The sequence below is a fragment of the Hemitrygon akajei genome, chromosome 1, assembly GCF_048418815.1.
Source record: "Hemitrygon akajei chromosome 1, sHemAka1.3, whole genome shotgun sequence".
Taxonomy (NCBI): domain Eukaryota; kingdom Metazoa; phylum Chordata; class Chondrichthyes; order Myliobatiformes; family Dasyatidae; genus Hemitrygon; species Hemitrygon akajei.
This window is the reverse complement of record NC_133124.1, coordinates 190,288,639-190,312,528: the sequence shown is the minus strand read 5'-3', so window position 1 is coordinate 190,312,528 and position 23,890 is coordinate 190,288,639. Positions and strand designations below refer to the sequence as shown.

The 23,890-nt window shown below is 41.6% G+C and overlaps 1 protein-coding gene across 1 annotated transcript in view; it reads left to right on the top strand.

Annotated features, from left to right (window-relative positions):
- LOC140738608 (B-cell linker protein) overlaps positions 1–23,528 on the top strand; it is a 51,026-nt gene extending 27,498 nt beyond the window's left edge. Inside the window, exons 7-15 of the mRNA XM_073066190.1 lie at positions 1,787–1,841; positions 2,125–2,155; positions 6,369–6,399; positions 7,211–7,292; positions 8,431–8,465; positions 10,060–10,109; positions 13,689–13,772; positions 19,584–19,739; positions 23,260–23,528. Of these exons, the coding sequence (XP_072922291.1) occupies positions 1,787–1,841; positions 2,125–2,155; positions 6,369–6,399; positions 7,211–7,292; positions 8,431–8,465; positions 10,060–10,109; positions 13,689–13,772; positions 19,584–19,739; positions 23,260–23,376 (641 nt within the window). The 3' untranslated portion in view covers positions 23,377–23,528. The remainder of the gene's footprint in view (positions 1–1,786; positions 1,842–2,124; positions 2,156–6,368; positions 6,400–7,210; positions 7,293–8,430; positions 8,466–10,059; positions 10,110–13,688; positions 13,773–19,583; positions 19,740–23,259) is intronic.
- The last annotated feature ends 362 nt before the right edge of the window (positions 23,529–23,890 follow it).

Sequence of the window (23,890 nt, the reverse complement as noted above, 5' to 3'; positions counted from 1 at the left end):
CACGGCTCCTGAGAATACAAACGAGGTTTGTCCAACCAATTGCTCATAGCACCATCTTATCCAGGCAGCATCCTGGTAAACACCTCCTACATCCTTTACAACGCCCCTGCATCCTCCTAATGGAGTGACTAGAATTTAATGCAATACTCCAGATGTTTTGTAAAGCTGCAACACAACGCAACTTCCTGACGCTTGAACTCAGTTCCTCAACTGGTATGTCGCATGCCTTCAGTCAACCTGTGCTGGCATGTACAGGGAGTTCTGGACCTGAACTCCAAGGTCCCTCTGTACAGCAGCTCCGTTAAGGGTCCTGCCATTAACAGTGTACTGGCCCTTTTACATTCCATCACCCAAAATGCCAGATTAAACTTCATCTGCCATTTCTCCTCTCATATCTGCAGCTCATCTATATTCCACTCTACCCCACCAATCTTTGTGCCATCTGTGTTTTTATCAACAGGCTTATCTACATTTTCATCCAGGTCATTTTTAGATATAACAGCAGAGCTCCCAGCACTGATCACTGTGGAACACCACCAGTCACAGACCTCCAACCAGAATAAGTCCCACGACCCTCTATTTTCTGTGGCTGAGCCAATTCTGAATCCAAATAGCCAAGCTAATATAGATACCATGCATCTTCATCTTTTGGATGAGCCTATGGGAAGGACCTTGACAAATTCCTCACTTGAAATACACGTTGATAACATTCATACTTCTACCTTCATCAATCATGTTCATCATCTCCTTGAACATCTCAGTCACTTTACTATGCCCCTCTCAAAGCCATGGTCACTGTCTCTAATTAGGACATGGCTTTCCAAATACTCATAAATCCTAACCCCACAAATCCTTCCCAATAGCTTCCTCAGCACTGACAGAAGATTCGCTGCTCTATAGTTTCCAGGATTTGAGAATACTTAAAGCGGAGGTTAATAAGTTTCTGATTAATCAGGGTGTCAAAGGTTAAGGGGAGAAGGCAGGAGAATACGGCCAAGTGGGATAATAAATCAGCCACGACGGAATGTTGGAGCAGACCCAATGGCTGATGGCCTAATTCTGCTCCTAATAGTCTTATGATTATCTCTATTCCCTTTCTTAAACAACAGAACGACATTGGCTGTTTGCTGTGGGAATCCTCTGGGATTTTGCCTGCGACTAGAGAAGATATGATCAATGCCCCAGCAACCTCATCTCTTGCCTCTCTCAATAACCTGGCCCTGGAAACCCAACACTACCTCCTTTATCTCAAAAAGCTCTAGCATATTAGCACTGATCTCACTATCCTCCACGTGCTTCTCCTTGGTAAGTGCAGATGGAAAGTGCTCACTTAGCACCCCGCTCACATCCTCTGCCTCCAAGCACATGTTCCTTCATTTTATCTTTGAGCGGCCCTTCCTGCCACAATGTTCACTGGGTCCACCTATTTCTTGGTGAGAGTTGGGTTCGATTGTGATGCTGTCACTCCTGCGGTTAAATAGAAGGCAGCGGCCAATATTGGGGGTTAAAATGGAATGACAAGTGCATAATGCGGGCCCCAGCCCCTACAGTAAGTCTCCACCAATGTCTTCTACCTAGACTTTGGAACTCTTAATGTTAAAGGGTTTTGGGGAAGCAGAAAGGTACAGCACCAGTGGAGAGAAAAATCAGGCGGTGCATATTTGGTAAATTCAATGCACTAAATTAGTGAGTGGCAGAATAACTATTCTTCCTGTCTGCGCTGACTGAAAAACTCTGCCATGCCCTTCGCATAGATTACATTTCAGCTCTTCTTTCTTTTTTGCAGGGAAAGGAAATAAAACTATACATAGTCCCAGGTCACTGCCAAGTTTACCTCCAGTGTAAGTGAAGCCGATCTTCTTTAGTTCAAGACATGCCTGCCTTTACTCATCCGTTCAATGGGAGTTCTGTGAGACCCTCTCTCACCGCATTTGCCACAACAAACCCCCACCACTCTATGGCTTGCTGCACTCTCTTCTTTAGCACGACGCTGGACATTTTCTCAAGATTCTGGTGATCATATTGGATAGAAGTATCCCTCTCTCCCTCTCCCTTTGCTTTCCAAGGATTGTGTTTCTCCTAGAGCATTAGGTCGTGAATTCATAAAAGTGTATTATCTTTCAGGGGGACTCCTGCCGCTCCTGTCGGAAAATCAGTGAGTATTGTCGCTGAACCGTATGCAAAAAGAACTGAACGAAGAACGTAGCTGAGGTTACAGCAAAACGTAACGGCAGCCCATGACCTCGAGAGTAAAGTTGCATCGAAGTGTTGAATTAAAACTTTTGTTGAAATTTCGATGTTAACATTGGAAACTGCTGGATAAGGTCAAGTCAAATTTATTACCATGTGCATAAGTATGGTGAGATACAATTACAATAAAAGACTTGCTGGTTTTAGAAGATTGAGGGGGGATCTTATTGAAACGTATAAAATTCTAAAGGGATTGGACAGGCTAGATGCAGGAAGATTGTTTCCGATGTTGGGGAAGTCCAGAATGAGGGGTCACAGTTTAAGGATAAAGGGGAAGCCTTTTAGGACCGAGATGAGGAAAAACTTCTTCACACAGAGAGTGGTGAATCTGTGGAATTCTCTGCCACAGGAAACAGTTGAGGCCAGTTCATTGGCTATATTTAAGAGGAAGTTAGATATGGCCCTTGTGGCTAAAGGGATCAGGGGGTATGGAGAGAAAGCAGGTACAGGGTTCTGAGTTGGATGATCAGCCATGATCATACTGAATGGCGGTGCAGGCTCAAAGGGCCAAATGGCCCACTCCTGCACCTATTTTCTATGTTTCCATGTTTTGGTGTACTTGGAGGCACATGATAAAATAGGCCATAGTTAGCATGGGTTTCTTTAAGGGAAAATTTTGGCTGACAAATCTGTTGGAATTCTTTGAAGAAATAACAAGCAGGATAGACAAAGGAGAATCGGTTGTTGTTGTGTACTTGCATTGTCAGAAGTCCTTTGACAAGGTGCCACACACGAGGCTGCATAACAAACTGCGAAACCATGGTATTACAGGAAAGATTCTAGCACGGATAAAGCAGTGGCTGATTGGCAGGAGGCGAAGAATGGGATTAAAGGGAGCCTTTTCTGGTTGGCTGCCAAAGACTAGTGGTGTTCCTCAGGGGTCTGAGTTGGGGCTGATTCTTTTTATGTTATGTGTCAATGATTTGTGTGACAGAGTTGATGGCTTTGTGGCCAAGTTTTTGCAGATGATACAAAGATAAATGGAGGGGCAGGTAGTTTTGAGGAAGTAGAAAAGCTACAGAAGGACTTAGACAGTGGGCGACAAAGTGGCGGATGGAATACAGTGTTGGGAAGTGTGTGGCCATGCATTTAGGTAGAAGAAATAAAAGCCTAGATTATTTTCTAAATGAGAGAAAATTCAAAAATCTGAGGTGCAAAGGGACTTGGGAGTCCTTGTGCAGGATTCCCCAAAGGTTAATTTGTAGTTTGAATCAGTGGTGAGGAAGGCAAATGTGATGTTAGCATGCATTTCAAGATGACTAGAATATAAAAGCAAGGATGTAATGCAGATTTAGGCCCCTTATCTAAGAAAGGATGTGCTGGCATTGGAAAGGGTTAAAAGGAAGTTTTCAAAAATGATTCTGGGATTGAAAGGCTTGTCATATGAAGAGCACTTGATGGCTCTGGGCCTCTACTCACTGGAATTCAGAAGAACGAGGGGTGACCTCATTGAAACCAATCAAATGTTGAAATGGCTCGAAAGAGTGGTTGTGGAGAGGATGTTTCCTATGGTGGGGGAGTAAGACTAGAGGACACAGCCTCAGAATAGAGGGGAGTCCTTTCAGAATGGAGATGAGGAAGAATTTCTTTAGGCAGAGAGTGGTGAATCTAGAAGTCATTGGAAATAGTTAAGAAAGAGGTTGATAGACTCTTGATTTGTCAAGGCATGAAGGGATACGGGGAGAAGGCAGGAGATTGGGGCTGAGAGAGAAGATTGATCAGCCATGATGAAATGGTGGAGCAGACTCGAGGGCCAAATGGCCTAAATCTGCTCCTGTATCTTGTGGCCTCATTGTCTTATGCTCCACTAGGTAAAACGATAGAGAGTCTTCCCAAAGTATTCACAACATCTCCCCATTAGATCCACTAGATCTGGTCCTATAGCTGCAGCATTCCCTGCTTTTCCTTCAGAATTCCTACATATCATTTCGATGCCGTGTTCTGAATTCAGTCCAAGCCTGGAGATGGTAAAGACCAGAAGAAATAAACCAAGAGTATGTCACTCTTCCCCATAAACATACTCCTCTATTTGGTATCTTGACTGATCCACTGCCACAGTGTCCTTACTCCTTCATTTTATTCACTTCTCCCCAGACACACTTATAGAGCATAGAACATAGCAATCTACAACACATTACAGGCCCTTCGGCCCACAATGTTGTGCCGACCATGTAACCTACTCTAGAAACTGCCTGGAATTTCCCTGCTGCATAGCCTTCTGTTTTTGTAAGCTTCGTGTACTTATCTAAGAGTCTCTTAAAAGACCCTATTGTATACGTCTCTACCATCATCGCCGGCAGCCCATTCCACACACTCGCTGTGTGAAAAATTTACCCCTGACATCCCCCTTGAACCTACTTCCAAGCATCTTAAAACTATGCCCCTCGTGTTAGCCATTTGAGCCCTGGGGAAAAAGGCCTCTGGCCATCCACATGATCAATGCCTCTCAATGTCTTATACATCCTATACGTTCAGTGAATGCAAATGCACACTCACGGGAGTTCAAAAGTTTCAAAGCCTCGCAACTCTCTGACTGGAAAGAAATCCTCGTCGTTCAATCCTAATGGGCGTTCCCTTATCCTGAAACAGCTGCTGGGCCTCCAGCGTGATGAGTCAGCCTCTCAGCACAGGCCCGATCAATCCCTTTCAGAGCAACAAAAGATCTTTTTATTTTAGAGTGCAGGCCCTTCTGGCCAAACGAGCCTCATCGCCTAGCAACCCACCTATTTAACCCAAGCCTAATCACAGGACAACTTACAATGACCCATCAACCTACTAATCAGGAGGTCACTGGAAAGTGGGAGGAAACCAGGGCAGGTGGAGGCAACCCACACGTTCATGGGAGGGACGTAGGCTTACACTCGCCTTACAGGCGGCTTCGGAAATGAGCTCCGAACCTCGAGGAGCCGCGCTAACTGCTAGCTACCATGGTGCCCCCAATCTGCTGGAGGAACTCGGCAGGTTGAGCAGCGTCTGTGAGAGGAGAGAAATAGTTGATGTTTTGGGCCAAAACCCTGCATCAGGACGGGTTGCTGGCCTCCTCCAGCAGGTTGCTTCTCGCTCCAGATTCTGGTATCTGCAGTCTCCTGTGTATCTAATCCTTATTGGAATTTGTGAGATTGTCTCTCAATCTTCTAACCTCCTGTGAATATAAACTGATTTTATTCAATTCTCCTTTCTGAGAATGATAATCTGAATATGCACCTTTAGGTGTGAAGTCCAAAACTGCACACGGGGGGGGGGGGGGGGGGGGGTCACCCCAGGGAAGATCAGCTTTTAGTACCTTCAAACTAATTCCTCGTTTTCTTACTTCCAACAAAGGTTTTCCATCCTGAAACTTTCTCTTTCCACAGATGTTGCCTGATTAGCTGAGTCTGAAAACATTCTAAAGAGTTCTGCCAAAGGGTTTTGGCCTAAAATGTCGAATGTACTATTTTCCTAGATGCTGCCTGGCCTGCTGAGCTCCTCCAGCATTTTGTGTGTGCTGCTCAGATTTCCAGCACCTGCAGAATTTCTGCTTTCAATTGAATTCTTCTCAAAATCTAGCAATATTTTCTTTTTTCCCTGCTTCACACTTCTTGTGTTAAAGGATTGTTAAATAGTTTTTTAAAAATCAGATGAGAAAATTTCAACTTTCCAGTTTTATTCCCTTTAAGTTCCCTGGTGCTTGCACCCACAGGTGCCTTTACCTCATACGTAGTCCATCCTCATTTCTGAGCCCTGAACATTGAGTGTCCGTGGGATATGTGACCATAACTGCCTTAGTACAAAGTGTAGCAGACAGCTGAAGGTTTATTCCTGACTTTACTAAAGAGTGTGAAGAAATGGATTTGCTGCCTTGCCTGACTCCACTCATATCAGGGAAGGAATCTGGGAATTTTCCATTCAATTACAACATATCAGGATAAGACTACTTGGGACAATACTAACAAGATTGCTCCAGAACGTATTGTTTTGGAGGAGAACGTTTGCGGGAGAACGTATTTTTAACGTGAATAATAATAAATCATTCCTCTTCCTGCAAACATAGATTTTTAAAAATAATTATTTAATCTTTAAATTAAATCATAGTTACTTTCTTAAAAGCAAAACTTAGAATGTAAGTTTCTTTTTTCCAGATTCCCGGGAAACTTGTCCTACCTTCAGAAGGTACATATTTTAATTTCTCTTTTATTCTCAATCTCACAACACCGTATCCTTTCCATCTACAAAGAGAGTGGTGAATCTGTGGAATTCTCTGCCACAGGAAACAGTTGAGGCCGGTTCATTGGCTATATTTAAGAGGAAGTTAGATATGGCCCTTGTGGCTAAAGGGATCAGGGGGTATGGAGAGAAAGCAGGTACAGGGATCTGAGTTGGATGATCAGCCATGATCATACTGAATGGCAGTGCAGGCTCAAAGGGTCGAATGGCCTACTCCTGCACCTATTTTCTATGTTTCTATGTTTACAACAGATCAATTGCTAACACTTTTTATATGTTTTAATTCTTGTCAACACTGTCTGTTAAAGATGTGCAGATCAAATTAACTTTAAAGCATCTAATTCCAAAAATTCATTCAACGACCAAAGAGTATTCACTAGGAAACAATAACAGTTACCATAACCTATGTGCCTAGGAATACCACAAACTAGCTTGTGTATCTGAATGCACAACACTCAATACGTAACAAACATTTCCAATGTTACAATCTCAAGATCTGTGAGAAGCCTAAGTAAGAATTCAATCAAAATGCTTTTAGAAGTAATGGACATAGAGCATGACCTAAGGTGGTGGATTCTCAGCATCAACCGCATTTCTCTGAAGCCTTTTCCTTTCCCCTGCTGTAATGGGAGTGTTGAGCTGTGTGTGCAGCGATATGACAATTATCCTCTCAACAGTATAAGAGAAGGTTCTGATCTTGTTAAGTTTATCCTATAAATACAAGTCTCTTACTACACAAGACATTCTTTGTATACAGAAGTTCGAAGGAGATCTTCAATGGCAATTCCACAGAGTCAACCTAGATTTGGTCTACTTGTGCCAACTCCATTCGTTCAGAGGTAAGTGACTGTATCCTGGCTTGATTCTGGAGAAATCTGTTCTCTATTTATCGCACTAGTTGGGAAAACAAACCTGTTGTTGAAGCAGCCGTGGCAACGTGGGGACTAGTGGAGGTTCACAGACCAACTGATGGATCCATTAGTCATCAGCAATTCATCTAGTATCTCAGCCCGGATGGAATTAAGTGGGTTAATGGAATTAATATGGGTTCGATTCCAACATTACAGAGAAGTTTGGATAAGTGTATGGATGGGAGGGGTGTGGAGGACTATAGTCCTGCTGCTGGTCAATGGGACTAGGCAGTTTGACATGCACTAGATGGGCTGAATAGACTTTTCTGTGCTGGTACTATCAACCGGGGACATTATTGGAGATCTATTGGTGGAAACAGGGGCTTTTCATTGCATTCTTATCATATGGTGCCCAGGCTGCTGCTGTGAGAGATTAAATAGGAACGGAAGGGTAGAGTAGTGGTTAGCACAACATTTTGCAGTACCAGCAAACCAGATTCAATTCCCATCGCTGCCGCTAAGGAGTTTATTTGTTCTCCCTGTGACTGTGTGGGTTTCCTCCAGGTGCCCCGATCTCTTCCTTCAGTCCAGGGACATCCCGGTTGATAAGTTAATTGGTCGTTGTAAATTGTCCCCTGATGAGGCTAGGATTAAATCGGGGGTCGCTGGGTGGGGCAATTCGAAGGGCCGGAAAGCCCTATTCCACGATGTGACTCAGTAAACAAATATAGACAATCCTTGTCCATTCTTGCATCTTCAGCAGAACATCATGAATGTGTCGTCATTCAAGAACAGGAGATACTGTTGCTGTTTTCCCTTATACCACCTCAATGCAGAGTTGTGATGAAATGACCTGCGAAGTTTTCCACTGTACATTGGTACATCTGACAATAATAAACTAATATACGTATTTATCATCCCTCTATACCCACCCCACTTCTCCACAATGAAAACTAGCTTGTTTTCTCCCTTCAGCAGTTGAAGGGTTTCGGACCTGAAACGTCATCTCTTTCCACAGACGTTGAATGATTTCTGAGTACTTCCAAGACTTTTTTTTTTGTGGTGCATCATCTTACTGCATTTATGGTTCTCAGTTAACCCTAACCCTGTCTGCTTTAATTTGCAGTAGATCCTTCCCAAGAATGCAGGAAAACTGCGTGGGTAAGTGACATTAGACAACTATCTGAAAACTAGGTGAAGGAACAGACAATGAGCACTGGCTGTGAAAGGATGCACTTGACTTTTTCCTCTCACTAGCAAACTTGAGTTTAACTCAGACACTGAAAGCCGCTTCTCCATGTTATATTCAAGTTTAGTTGTCATTCAACCATACACGAGTATAGCCAAATGAAACAAGGATTGCTTCGGCACCAAGGTGCAAAACACAGTGCCAACGGCACACAGCACAAATAGTTACAATAGCAAGAAACATGCAGTCGCAAAAAATAATAACACAGCTGAAGTCCCTGAATGGCGTGGCCTGTAAACTGGCGTTGATGGCATGTTGTTCTCAGCCAGCTTGACTTCCACCGAGCGAACACTGGAGGGCAGCCCCAAACACTGTACAGGTTCCACAGCGCACACAGAGGACTTTGCTCTCTCCTCCACCGCCTCCAGCATCTCCTCTCCTGAACAGCTGCAACAGACACCACTGCGGCACGAGGGCCTGGTCTGTACCACAGCCGAGGCAATGCGGCGCCCCCACCATCGGTCTTCCCAAAGAACAAGTGAACCGGACTCGCAGTATTCTCCATTACCAATGTCCAACAGAGTCTTGTGATCACAATAAAAACGACAAAGACAATGACCTGCACCATTTGTTGGACCACGCACTGCCTCTGCACATCAACAGTATATACCAAGTCCAGGAGACAACATGGTATGGAATACGTCTAGCTCCATCACTCTCCAGCAACTCGCTAGTGGGTAGACCTGCAGTACTTGAAGTTTTTATTATCCAGCAGTGTCTTGTGATTGCACAAAAAAACATAAAGGACAAACAATTATACCTTTGGTTTGACCTGGAGAAGCCACTGTGACTGTACCACCATCTTACTGGAAGTGATGCTACAAGTTGAATACCTCTGATCCAAAATGTTTTGAACTTTGTACATGTTTGGATTTTGGGATATTTGCATCTATATAATGAGATACCTTGGGGATGGGACACAACATTCATTTATATTGCATATACATCTCATATATATATCCTGAAGGTAATTAGATTTTCATCAACAACGCTGTGACAGCTATTATATAGAAAAGGTGGCTAATTAGCAAGACGGCAAATCAACATGAGTAGAAATAGACAAAGGAATTTGTCTGAATTTCACTGCAAAATGTGTTCATTTGTTGAAGGTTTGCTATCCCTTGTGGTTACTTCTCAGGGAAGAACGTCATATAATTACTTCAATTCAGCAATAATTCTAAATAAATCTCTCTCCTTACTCCCCCATTTCTCCCTCTCTCCCCCACAAGCACAAACAGAAAAATAAACGGGAAAAATACTGTAGTCATCGAAATTGAACTTTAAACTCCTGAACGCCCCGAGTTGTAATAATATCACGTTAACCCTCATGCTACCAGTTTGTATTTGATTTTTCCATAACTCTTCCAATCATAATTAACTTCACTAACTGGTTGATAGAGGATAAAGAAATGATGAACAAGAATAAAGTGGTGAACGTCTTAGAATAGAAATTTCAGCAGATTTGTCATGTTATACTTCTTCATCTGTTGTGTCTTCTGTCGTCAGGGAACGTGAGTGGCAGCGTGGCATCTTCTTTGCAGAGTCCTGGTGGAGAGGTGGGTGTTGGTCCAGTGAACCCCTGGTCATTTACTTCTCTGAGGTCCAGTTGTAAGGCCCTGATTACAACTTGTCAGGAAGAATTTAGACATTTTGGCTTGGGTGTGCCCCAGTGCAGTTCAGGAGGGAAAGAGAGGGGAACAGGGGAGAGGGAGGGAGAGGGACAGGGGGACAGGGAATGGGAGGGAGAGGGACTGGGAGAGAGAGAGAGAGTGAGAGAGAGGGAGGAGGAGAGAGAGGGAGAGAGGAGGGAGAGAGGGAGGGGAGGGAGGGAGAGGGATGGGAAGAGGGAGAGGGACTGGGAGAGAGAGACAGTGAGAGAGAGGGAGAGGAGAGAGGGAGAGGGGAGGGAGAGAGAGGGAGGGAGAGGGAGGGGGAGAGGGAATGGGAGGGAGAGGGACGGGGGACAGGGAATGGGAGGGAGAGGGACTGGGAGAGAGAGAGAGTGAGAGAGGGAGGAGGAGAGAGAGGGAGAGAGGAGGGAGAGAGGGAGGGGAGGGACAGAGAGGGATGGGGAGACGGAGAGGGACTGGGAGAGAGAGACAGTGAGAGAGGGGGAGGAGAGAGAGGGAGAGGGGAGGGAGAGAGAAGGAGAGGGAGAGAGAAGGAGAGGGAGGGAGAGGGACGGGGAGAGGGAATGGGAGGGAGAGGGACTGGGAGAGAGAGAGGAGCAGAGAGAGGGAGAGGGGAGGGAGGAGGGAGGGAGAGAGAGTGGGAGAGAGTGGGAGAAAGTGGGAGAGAGAGAAGAGTTTTTAGAAAGATAGTGGGTTATATACCGAGGGATGAGAAATTTAAAATGTATGTCTTTGTGGACTAAGAGCTAATGGCAAGATTTAGAATATCAGTAGAAGAACTTGTTTATATACAGTGGAAGCTGGGACTGTGGCTGGAAAGTACTGATAAGAACTTTTTAAAGCTATTATTAATGCTTTTTGAGATGGTGATTTAGATGCATATCATATTTTTTACTGAGTTAAGTATTGTATGTAATTAGTTTTGCTACAACAAGTGTATGGGACATTGGAAAAAAGTTGAATTTCCCCATGGGGATGAATAAAGTATCTATCTATCTATCTATCTATCTATCTATCTATCTATCTATCTATCTAAAAGCCTGGAATAGGGCAGGCACGTGAGATAACAAGACACTGTGGATAAGATTACTAATTTAGTCAATGCTAGATTTCTTTGGAAATATTGCATTTCTTTACCTGAACATACCACATTTCCTGAATATGTCATTGAGAACATTAAGTCAAGTTTACTTCCATTTAACTATATACAGTACATGCATACTGTCAAATGAGATGTTTCTCCAAAGCAGGATGTACAGCACTGTTGTACACTTAACACATAGTAACTTACGAAGGTAAGGATAACATCTACAGATATAAATAAGCAAACTAAAGTGCATAGATTAAGTATTGTAAGGTACAGAACAGTGACACTTTGAATGCGATATGGCAGGGAGTTCAGAAGCCTAATGGCCTGAGGGAAGAAACTGTTTCCACTCGGACCGTTCTTGTGTTTATGCATCGTGATGATAGAAAGTCAAAGAGGAACGTGACTGGATGGGTGGGAGCCCTGTGTATGCAGCGCTGCTGATAAATGCCCCTGGTGGATGGATCGTAGAGAGACTGTGTGATCTCCTCAGCCATTCTCACAGTCCTTTGTAGGGACTAGCGGCCTGATGCCCAACTGCTCCCATACCAGATGGAGATGCAACTTGTCAGGATGCTCCCAGTGGTGCTCCTGTAGAATGCAGTTAAGATGGGGTAGGGGGAGCCTCACTTTCCTCGATTTCATTAGGAAGTGGAGGCACTGCTGTGCCTTCTTGTTCAGGCGGGTGATGTTAAGGGACCAGGAGAGGTCATCCGTGATGTGAACTCCCAGGAATTTGGTGCACTCAACTCTGTCTATGGAGGAGCCATGTAAATGCAGAGCAGGATGATTTGTCTGCATCTTCCTGAAGCTCACAAATAAGTTCCTTGGTGTTCTCCATGTACAGGCTTAGGTCGTCCTTCTCACACCAGTCCACCAGCCGCTCTTTTCATCTCCGTACTCTGACTCATCATTGTGCGTGATGAGGCTGCTCACAGAGTAGAGACGTTGCTGCCCACATGGACTGACTGTGGCCTTAAGTCCAGGATCCAGTTGCAGAGGGAAGCGTTGAGGTCCACCAGTTTCTGGGCTATGGAAGTGTTAAACACCGAAATGAAGTCTATAACCAGCAGCCTGGCATTTCCCAGGTGGGACAGGACAGAGTGGAGAGCAAAGGCTATCAAAGCGGAGGGAAGCTCTAATCTGCTAATTAAATTTGCAGACGACACTACATTATCTCAAACAATTACGAGGTGGCCTACAGGGAAGAAGTCATCTCTCTGACACAGTGGTGTCAGGAAAACAACCTCTCCCTCAATGTGGCAAAAACAAAGGAGCTGTTTGTGGATTACAGGAGGAATGGAGACAGGCTAACCTCTATTGACATCAATAGATCTGGCGTTGAGAGGGTGAACAGCTTCAAGTTCCTCAGCATCCACATCACTGAGGACCTCCTGTGGTCTGTACACACCAACTGTGTGGTGAAAAAGGCCTCTTTCACCTCAGACGGTTGAAGAAGTTTGGTATGGGCCACCAAATCCCAAGAACTTTCTACAAGGGCACAATTGAGAGCATCCTGACTGGCTGTATCACTGCCTGGTATGGGAACTGTACTTCCCTCAATTGCAGGACTCTGCAGAGAGTGGTTCGGACCGCCCAGCGCATCTGTAGTTGTGAACTTCCCATGATTCAGGACATTTACAAGGACAGGTGTGTAAAAAGGGCCCGTAGGATCACTGGGGACCTGAGTCACCCCAACCACAATCTATTCCAGCTGCTACCATCCGGGAAATGGTACCGTAGCATAAAAGCCAGGACCAACAGGCTCCAGGACAGCTTCTTCCACCAGGCCATCAGACTAATGAACTCACGCTGATTTGAGTGTACTCCATATTACATTGACTGTTCTATTTATTATAAATTATGATAAATTACTATGATTGCACGTTGCACAGTTAGACGGAGATGTAATGTAAAGATTTTTGCTCCTCATGTATGTGAAGGAGGTAAGAAATGAAGAAATAAAGTCAATTCAATTCTTGCAAATAAGATTAAAAAGCTGCTGCTTTCAAGTTACTGAGGTGTCTTACCATTGTAGAGACCAGGTCAGTGATTAGATAGTCTACGTTCTTCTTTCCCATGGTTCTAGAAGCAAAATTACTCAAAGTACTACCCTCCATTTGAACTTTCCAGATTAAAATATTGAGTGGTAACTCCACCAGTGGTGTCATCTTCCAAACACCTGATGCATGTAGAGGTTAGAAGCTGTGCACTGCAGCTCCTGTGATTCATTAAGATGGTTAGATTTAATTCTTCCTCACAAAGCAAAGATGCAGCAGGGCCATTAAGGAAGTGATGCCGGATCTTCCACTCACTTGCACCATGACTAATTTTCTTTCACTGTGCTTGTCAGGTGGGATAGAGAAAATCTAATATCATGCAATAAATGAAAAATATCTTTTTATCATACTCCACAGAATGCCAGTTTACAAGCTAAACCCTGGTTTGCAAGCAAGTGTGATCGAAAGACAGCAGAAGCTGCATTGTTTGAAAACGGCAAGGTAGGCGTCAGATTTCCTTCACCCCCCCATTTCTTTTTTTTCTTTTTATTATTGTTATTAATATCAACAAAATAAAATTGATACATAGATAATGGGATTACAAACATACACATTTCAACTGAACATGAAAGAATACATAAGCAATGATTACAGTATAAATGAGTATTCCCAAATCATGGACGATACAATATACAAATAAACAAGGCAAACCTAGGTATATCATAATATATATTAAAAAAAGCAGAAAAAAGAAAAAGAAAAAAAATTATGTAAAAAAACTAATCAAATAATCTAATCACTAATAAGGAAAAAAAAACAAAAAAGAAAAAAGAGGAAAAGAAAAAATGGAAAAAAAAGGGCTGTTTATAATATCTCACAAAAATACAAAATCATCAGTGTCGTCAACTCCGATCCTCTCAACATATAAAATCGAAACTGGTAAAACAAATAGGCTTGGAACAGGGTCATATTACATCATATGAAAATATTGAATAAATGGTCTCCATATCTTTTCAAATTTAATAGAAGTATCAAATACAACACTTCTAATTTTTTCTAAATTTAGACATAACATAGTTTGAGAAAACCAATGAAATACGGTAGGAGGATTAATTTCTTTCCAATTCAACAAAACAGATCTTCTAGCCATTAATGTAAGAAATGCAATTATTCGACAAGTGGAAGAGGATAGATGGAGTGAGTCCATCATTGGTAAACCAAAAATTGCAGTAATAGGATGAGGTTGTAAATCAATGTTCAATACCGCAGAAATAATATCAAAAATATCTTTCCAATATTTTTTCAAAAGCGGACACAACCAGAACATATGAGTTAAAGACGCTATCTCAGAATGACATCTGTCACAAATAGGATTTATATAGGAATAAAAATGAGCCAATTTATCCTTGGACATATGAGCCCTGTGCACAACTTTAAACTGTATTAATGAATGCTTAGCACATATAGATGATGTATTAACTAATTGAAGAATTTTATCCCAATTCTCAATAGGGATAGTAAGGTTAAGTTCTCTTTCCCAATCATTTTTAGTCTTATAAAAGGGCTCTGAACGTATCTTCATAATTATATTGTAAAGTTTTGATATTAGCCCTTTCTGAAAAGGATTTAGTTCAAACAAATTCTCCAAAATACCTGAAGACACAAAATTTGGAAAAGTAGGAAGTACAGTATTTAAGAAATTCCTAATCTGTAAATATCTAAAAAAATGAAATCTAGGCAAATTATATTTATTAGATAATTGCTCAAAAGACATAAAACAATTATCCAAAAATAAATCAGAAAATCGTAGTAATCCTTTAGTCTTCCAAGCTGAATAAGCTTGGTCTATAATAGAAGGATAAAAAAAGCAATTGGATACAATAGGAATATTTGAAACAAACTGAGTCAACCCAAAAAATTTCCGGAATTGAAACCATATACGTAAAGTATGTTTAACTATCGGGTTGTCAATTTGTTTCGGCAATTTAAAAAAGAGCAAAGGAAAGAGAAGTCCCTAAAATAGAACCCAATGCAAATCCTTGTACAGATTTAATTTCCAGGTTCACCCAATGAGGGCTAAAAGATATATCCCAATCCTTTAACCAACGTATCAAATATCGGATATTAACTGCCCAATAATAAAATCTAAAATTAGGCAATGCCAATCCACCTTCCTTCCTTGCCTTCTGTAAATATATTTTACCTAACCTAGGATTTTTATTCTGCCATATATATGAGGAAATTTTTGAATCAACATTAGCAAAAAAAGATTTTGGAATAAAAATTGGTACCACTTGAAATATATATATAAAAACTTGGGTAAAATAACCATCTTAATAGCATTAATCCGACCTATCAGAGATAAAGATAGTGGTGACCACTTAGTAAACAAACATTTAATCTGATCGATTAAGGGTTAAAAATTAACCTTAAGTAAGTCTTTATAGTTTTTTGTGATTTTAATCCCTAAGTAAATAAAAGTAGTCATTAACTAATTTAAAAGGTAAATTTCCATAAATTGAAACCTGTCTATTTAAAGGAAACAATTCACTCTTATTAAGATTTAATTTATACCCGGAAAAATCACTAAATTGAGCCAACAATGATAAAACTACAGGAATGGATTTCTCAGGATCAGAAATAAATAATAATAAATCATCTGCATATAATGATAACTTATGTATATCTGTCCCACGATTAATGCCAAAAATGTTCTGTGATTCTCTGATAGCAATTGCCAAGGGTTCTAAAGCAATATCAAATAATAATGGACTAAGAGGACAGCCTTGTCTAGTACCCCGAAATAAATGAAAAAAGGGAGATCTTTGATTGTTAGTAAGCACCGAGGCTACTGGAGTATGATATATCAGTTTAATCCAGGAAATGACTGTTGGACTAAAATTAAACTTCTCAAGCACATTAAATAAGTATGGCCATTCAACTCTATCAAATGCTTTCTCTGCATCTAATGAAATGACACGTTCTGAAGTGCTATGTGAAGGAGTATAAACAATATTCAATAATCTCCTAACATTGAAAAAAGAATAGCGATTTTTAATAAAACTGGTTTGATCTTCCGAAATAATTTGGGGTAATACCTTCTCCAGCCTGGATGCCAGTAACTTGGAAAAGATCTTGGAATCTACATTCAATAAAGATATTAGTCTATAGGATGCACAGTCAGTAGGGTCTTTATCTTTCTTCAATATTAAAGAAATGGAAGCTCTATAAAAAGATTGTGGCAGATTGCACAATCTAATTGCTTCTTCAAAAACCCTGCATAACCAAGGAGAAAGAGTAGCGGAAAAACATTTAAAAAATTCTACTGTATACCCATCTGGACCTGGTGCTTTCCCAGAATTCATAGAGGAAATAACCCCTTTAATTTCTGCATCCGTAATAGGAGTTTCTAACATTGAAAGATCATCTGATGATAATTTTGGAAAATTCAATTTCCCAAGAAAATCACACATGGTATTACGATCATGAGGGAATTCGGAATGATACAGGGAGGTATAAAAATCTTGAAATGATTTATTTATCTCATCATGGTTAACTGTCAGATCCCCATTCTGCTGACGGATCTTAGTAATTTGACGTTTAACCAAAGCATTCTTCAATTGACTAGCTAACAGCTTACCCGATTTATCACTATGTATATAAAAATCAGATCTGGTTTTCATTAATTGATTTTCAATTGAAGATGTAAGTAATAAATTATGTTCCGTTTGAAGTTCAACCCTTTGTTTGTAAAGCTCCTTACTAGGAGTAATCAAATATTTCTTGTCAATCTCTTTAATTTTATCAACCAATAAACAAGTTTCCTTCTTAATGCGTTTTCTCAGACCAACAGAGTAGGAGATAATCTGTCCACGTATATATGCTTTAAAAGTGTCCCAAAGTGTTCCGCAAGAAATATCATCCATGGAATTAGTTGAAAAGAAGAAATCAATCTGTTCCTTCATAACATAATAAAATCCGGATCTTGCAGTAAGGTAGAATCAAATCGCCATTGTCTAGCACTAGAAGCTGTATCCGTAAATTTAATAGTAAGTTTCATTGGAGCATGATCAGAGATGGCTATAATATCATAATTACAACCAATTATCGATGGAATAAAACAAGAGTCAATAAAAAATAATCAATTCTTGAGTAGGAATGATAAACATGTGAGAAAAATGAAAACTCTTTGTCCTTAGAATGCCGAAATCTTCAAATATCAAAAATTCCATTATCAGTCAAAAAAGAGTTAATACAAGTGGCCGACTTATTAGGTAAAGTCTGAGTAGATATAGACTTGTCCATCAAAGGATTTAAACAACAATTAAAGTCACCACCCATTATTAACTTATATTCATTTAGATTAGGTAAGGAAGTAAATAAGGACTTAAAAAAATCGGGACAATCCACATTTGGAGCATAAACATTAACCATAGCAACCTTTTTGTTAAAAAGTAAGCCAGTAATTAACAAAAATCTACCATTCGGATCCGAAAAGATATCATGTTGGACAAATGCAATAGAGGAGTCAATAAAAATTGAAACTCCCTTTACTTTGGCATTCGAATTCGAATGATACTATTGATCCCTCCAAAACCTAAAAAAGCGATAATTATCCTCTTTCCTCACATGAATTTCTTGTACAAAAATAATATGAGCATTAAGTCTTTGGAATACTTTGAAAATCTTTTTCCGTTTAATCGGATGGTTTAAGCCATTAGTATTCCAAGAGACAAAATTAATGGTCTAAGCCATATTTCAGAAATCTCACCCCCCTATTTCTGCTCGAAACGTTCCACTTCCAAAAATTGCACTTGGCTGGTTGAGCTCGCTTGGTGAAGACAGGAAATATTTTTAAGTTCTGATGAATTGTAGAACAGGATTTTCAATACTGTCAATCTTCTTTCAGCATGTATTGTGGGGAAAAAAAATGCTTCACTGGTTCCCATGTTGGTTTGTTTCATGTCTAAATGAATCTCTCACTTTGACTCCAGATGTTGTTACTATGACCCTAATATTGCTTGGCAATATAGCCGTGCACTTGCAGATTTTTCTGGTTTTCCCCTTTATTCCTCCTTGTGCTTCCTTCAGCTCAATTGTCCTTTAGCACGCAAGCACACACACACTCCAGCAGCTTTTCACCGTGCTTTCCGAGGCCATTTTGTTTTTTCTCCTGTTTCACCAATAGAAGGGTTTGAATAGTAGCACTTGAAATCCCCTTCAGGACATTATACCCATAAAATATTTATTATGTATTCACAATACGTGGAAATGTCAGTAGCCACTGGCCTGTGAGTCACCTTCTCAAAAGGCAGCAGTCATTATTAGGAAAATTGCTCCAAAAATGTTGTTGTTTTGGCCCAAAACGTTGACTGTACTTTTTTCCATGGATGCTGAGTTCCTCCAGCATTTTGTGTGTGTTGCTTGGATTTCCTGCATCTGCAGATTTTCTCCCGTTTGGGATTGAGTTCTAGGATTTCGATCCAACAATGGTGAGGGAGCAACTATAGCCTTTCTTTATATATAACCTCTACATATTGTGTACACTCCTTCAGTACTGACACATCATCTTGCATACCTCTTTCAAGTTTGGTGGATTTTTGCACTTTGGGCTTAAGCACTTTCCATAAGCCCATAAGACGTAGGAGTAGAATTAACTCATTCGGCCCATGAGTTTCTCCACCATTCATGGCTAATTTATTATCCCTCTCAACCCCATTCTCCTGCCTTCTCCTCATAACCTTTGACGTCCTTACTAATCACCCTCTGCTTTCAATATACCCAGTGATTTGGCCATCTACAGCAATGAATTCCACAGATTCACCACACTCTGGCTAAAGAAATTCCTCATCTCTGCTCTAAAGGGACATCCTGGAGTTTAGAAGAAACTGTACCCTCCGGTCCTAGATTCCCCCACTATAGGTAACACCCTCTCCACGTCCACTGTTTCTCGGCCTTTCAACATTTGATAGGTTTCGCTGAGATTCCACTACTGCCCTCCATTCTTCTAAACTCCAGTGAGTATAGGTCCTGATCCATCAAATGCTCCTCATATTAACATAACCCTTTCATTCCCAAGCACATTCTCACGAACCTCCTTCTCTCTGACGCCAGCACATCTTTTCTTAGATAAGGGGCCAAATCTGCTCACAATACTCCAAGCACAGTCTCACCAATGCCTTACAAAGCTGCAGCATTACATCCTTGCTCTTTTTAACCAAAAGGGAATTGAGTCAATGGAAATCAGCTGAGGAAACAAGAGTGTAAGAGTGTATCTAGTAACGAATAACGCATTTTTTTTGTAAACCTAAGGATGGTGCATTCCTAGTGCGACCTAGTTCAAGAGAGAGCAAAAACCAACCCTATACTTTGGCAGTGTTGTACCAGAGAAAAGTTTTCAACATTCCCATTCGCTCTAATGAATTCAGAAGTCACTATATTCTTGGCAAGGCGAAGGCAGGAGAGAAGGTGAGTAGAAGGCTGTTCCTCATCTTAATATGCGTGGAAAGTTGTATGCCAGGTGTGCCCAGATTGTCCATGCCAACTCAAGTTGTCTGCTTGAGTTAGTCCCATTTCACCATGGTTGGCCCATTCCCTTTCCTAACCATATATCTGTCTAAGTGTCTTTAAAATGTTGTCATTGTACCTATCACTTCCATTGGTGGCTCATTCTTTGATATCATGAACTGATCTAGCCACGACCATCCTTTGCTCAATGTAATGGGACCTCCCTTGATGTCAGCCTCCGTAGGTTTGCCCGTGAGTTCATCATCAGTACGAAAAGTGACCTTGAATTACAACATGGATTCTGCCCACCCCTCTCTTGGTGACCTTGCTTCAGCGGCAACGTGTATTGCAAACTTTAACCTGCAAACAGTAGTTGAGTTCTAGCAAACTGACTGAAATGATCAGTGTGTCTGGTTTTATGAAACAGTAAGGCATGGCTATGGACTGGAAAATATGCTGGGGAGACTGTTGCCTTTCTTGCTTCCACACTCTTATGGTCTAGAATCATTCAGGTCCCTAGATATTCCAGGTTATACAGTTTAGCTTTAATCCCAGAAACAGGCCCTTTGGGCCTGTGTCCATGTCAGCCATTTTGTTCCTCTATACTGATCCCATTTCCCCCTATTAGGACCATCTTCCTCTGCTTTCCCTATTTGAGTAAATGTCTAAGTGAATCTCAAACATAGTGATTGTATCTGGTTCTACCACCTCCTCTGGCAGCACGTTCCACTCTCTGTATAACAGAACCTATCCCTCAGGTCCCACTTAAATCTTCTTCCTCTCACTTTAACCCTATGCCCGCTTGATTTTGATACCCCTACCAATGGACTCTGAGTGCCTACCCTATCTACGCCTCTTATAAACTTATATACATTGATCAGATCAGCCTTTAGCTTCCTTCAGTCCAGGAAAAGCAGGTCCAATCTATCCAGTCCCTTCTCATAGCTAAAGTCCTAATATCCAGGCAGCATCCTGGTGGTATCTCCTCTGCTCAGCCGTGTTCCTTTCTACAGTGCGGCACCCTGTAACACACCCAAAGCCCCAATGTGGCCTAGGAATTATCTATAGTTGCAACATTAAGTCCCAAATTTATATTCTATGTCCTGACCTAAGAATCCGGCTATCAGCCTATCACCACCCTATCTATCTGTGTTGTTCCTTTCACAGAATCACAAACTTAATTCTACGAGCTCCTTCTGCTCATCCAGATTCCCTAGTGTCCTACCATTTACTGTATATGTCCTACCTCTTCTCAGTTTCCCAAAATGCATCAAATCTGTTCAGCTTTCCATCTGACCTATATCCACTGTTGAATAAGACAGCCTTCCTTGCCGTAAATCACTGACTTTCCTGTAACTTACAAATTTACTCATCATAACTTCTATATTAACATGCAAGTTGAATTCACAAGCAACAATGGTGTACCACAGCACTGACCCCTGTTGGACACTACTGGCTCAAGATATTGGCCTCAATACCTCCCTGTGCAATTCGATCCTCTGTTCCCTCACTTGCGAAACCCTGTCAGTTTAAATGGCAAAAACATCTCCACAATCTGCAGCAGCATTGGTGCACGACAAGGCAGTGTGCTTCGCCCCCTGCTCAGCTCGCTTTGCACTTATGACTGTGTGGCTGAGCAGAGCTCCAATGCCATATTTAAATTTGCTGACGACACCACGGTCGTTGGCTGAATCGGCATATAGAAGGGAGATTGAAAATCTGGCTGATTGGTGCCACAACAGTCTCTCACTCAACGTCAGCAAGACCAAGGAGCTAATTATCGACTTCAGGAGGATGAAACCAGAGGTCTTCATCAGGCAGCCGGAGGTGGGGAGGGTCAGCAACTTTGAATCGTTATCATCTCGGAGGACCTGTCCTGGGCCCTAACGGAAGTGCAATTACAGAAAAAGCAAGGCAGTGCCTTCAGATCCTTAGAAGTTAATGAAGATTCGGCATAACATCTAAAATTTTGACAAGCTTCTATAGATGTGCGGTGGAGAGTATATTGATTGGTTGCATTGCGGCTTGTTATAGAAGTACTAAAGCCCTTGAACGGAAGATCCTACAAAAAGTAGTCGATACAGCTCAGTCCATTATGGGTAAAGCCCTCCCGACCACTGCGCACATCTACACGAAATGTTGTCGTAGGAAAGCAGCATCCATCATCAGGGACCCCCACCACCCAGGTCATGCTCTCTTCTCACTGCTGCCATCAGGAAGAAGGTACAGAAACCTCAGGACTCACCCCTCCAGGTTCAGGAATGGTTATCACCCCTCAACCATTAGATTCCTGAAGCAGTGGGGATAACTTCATTCAAATTCGCTTGCCCCATCATTGAAATGTTCCCACAACCTATGGACTCCTTTTCAAGGACCTGCCATCTCATGATATTTATTGCCTATTCATGTATTATTATCTCTTGTTTCCCTTTTGTATTTTCACAGTTTGTTGTCTTTTGCACATTGTTTGTTTATCCACCCTGTTGGGTGTGGTTCTTCATTGATTCTGTTATGGTTCTTAGATTTACTGAGCATGCACACAAGAAAACAAATCTCAGGGTTGTATATAGTGATACATGGACTTTGATAATAAATTTACTTTGAACTTTGACTTCCTCCACTCCTAGTTTATGACTCCTAACACAAAGCCAAATTTAGATCTATGTATTTTAACATTCTGGACCAGCCTACCAAGCAAGACCATGTTTAAAGCCTTACGAATGTCCATGTGGACATCTCCTGCCCTCCTTTCATCAAACTGCATTACAAATATACCCTTCTTAAATAAAGCAACAATATTTTCTCTCCTCCATCTTCTGGTGCTTTACCTATTGGCTGATCTTCATCAGGACTCGAGCTTTCCCCTTCCTTGTTTTTCCATACCACTTTAGGATCAATCTTACTTGGCTCTGGGGATTCAACCACCCTTATACATTCCAAGACATATATCACTTCCATCTTTTTAATACTGACATAGTGCAGACTGATAATGCATCTCTCCCTGAACTCACTATCCTTTACTACTTTCTCCTTGTGGATACAAATGAGAAATAATTATCTAGGACATTGTCTGGCTCCACACATAGATCTTTATCCTTAAGGAATCCACTCTTTCTCGAGCTACCCTCTTGCTCCTATATGTATAACTTAGGATTCTCTTTAACCTTACCTGCCAAGGACACTTCATGGCCTCTTTTTGCCTCGCACCATCACCTCTCCTGATCTTCTCACCTCTTTAATCCTGCTCCCCATCGATGAAAGTCTCCCCATCCCAGTCGTTCCCACCATTCATCTCCCGGTTTCAGTCTCCTTCCCAATCCTCCTTTCTACAAGTAGTCACGAAGGGAGGGCACCTCTGAAAGTAGCAAAACCATCTAGCTATAGTCTCCTCAGTATGTTCTAGATGTTGCATCTCTAGGCCAGGGTTTTTCCTAAGCAGTCTTTGTATTCTAACTCACACTTTTTTTTGGTTTGCTTTTAGACCTTTAACAACATTCCAGAACTGATTGAGTATTATCAGCAGAAATCACTGATCCTGATTAATGAGCAGAACCAGACTAAAGATGCCACCCTATTGCTTCACTCTGTCCGACCATGAGCGCCAACCAACCCTTCCAATGATGTTTCAACCTGCACCGAAATTCCACGTCAACGTTGGTATCTGTGTCCTTCAGGAACAAGGAACGGTCTGTCTGTCTTCCAGTTTTCAGACTTGGGACTGCCGATATCCATAACCATTTGTAAAAAGATTTCCACATGCCAAGTTAATATTTTTGTACAACCATCTCTTCTTTTAAATAAAAAAAATCTCCATTCATCATTCCATGTCAATTCTTCATTTGTGAACCTTACACCAAATGAACACTGTCAGAGTCCACAGGTTCCCCACTAGGAAGTATAACTGGTATTGCTGCCCATAACCTGGGGATGTTAAGGACAGCTGTCATGACCCTACTGCTTTTGAGGAGGGTGCTTATTAGGGCAAGAGGTACGGGGGGAGTAGGCATGAGCTAGGACCGTTGCGTGCAGAGAATGGCAATGTTTAGGAACTGAGGACAGTGAGAATGGAATTAATTAATGATCTCATAAACAATATGGAGAGGCAGAGGACA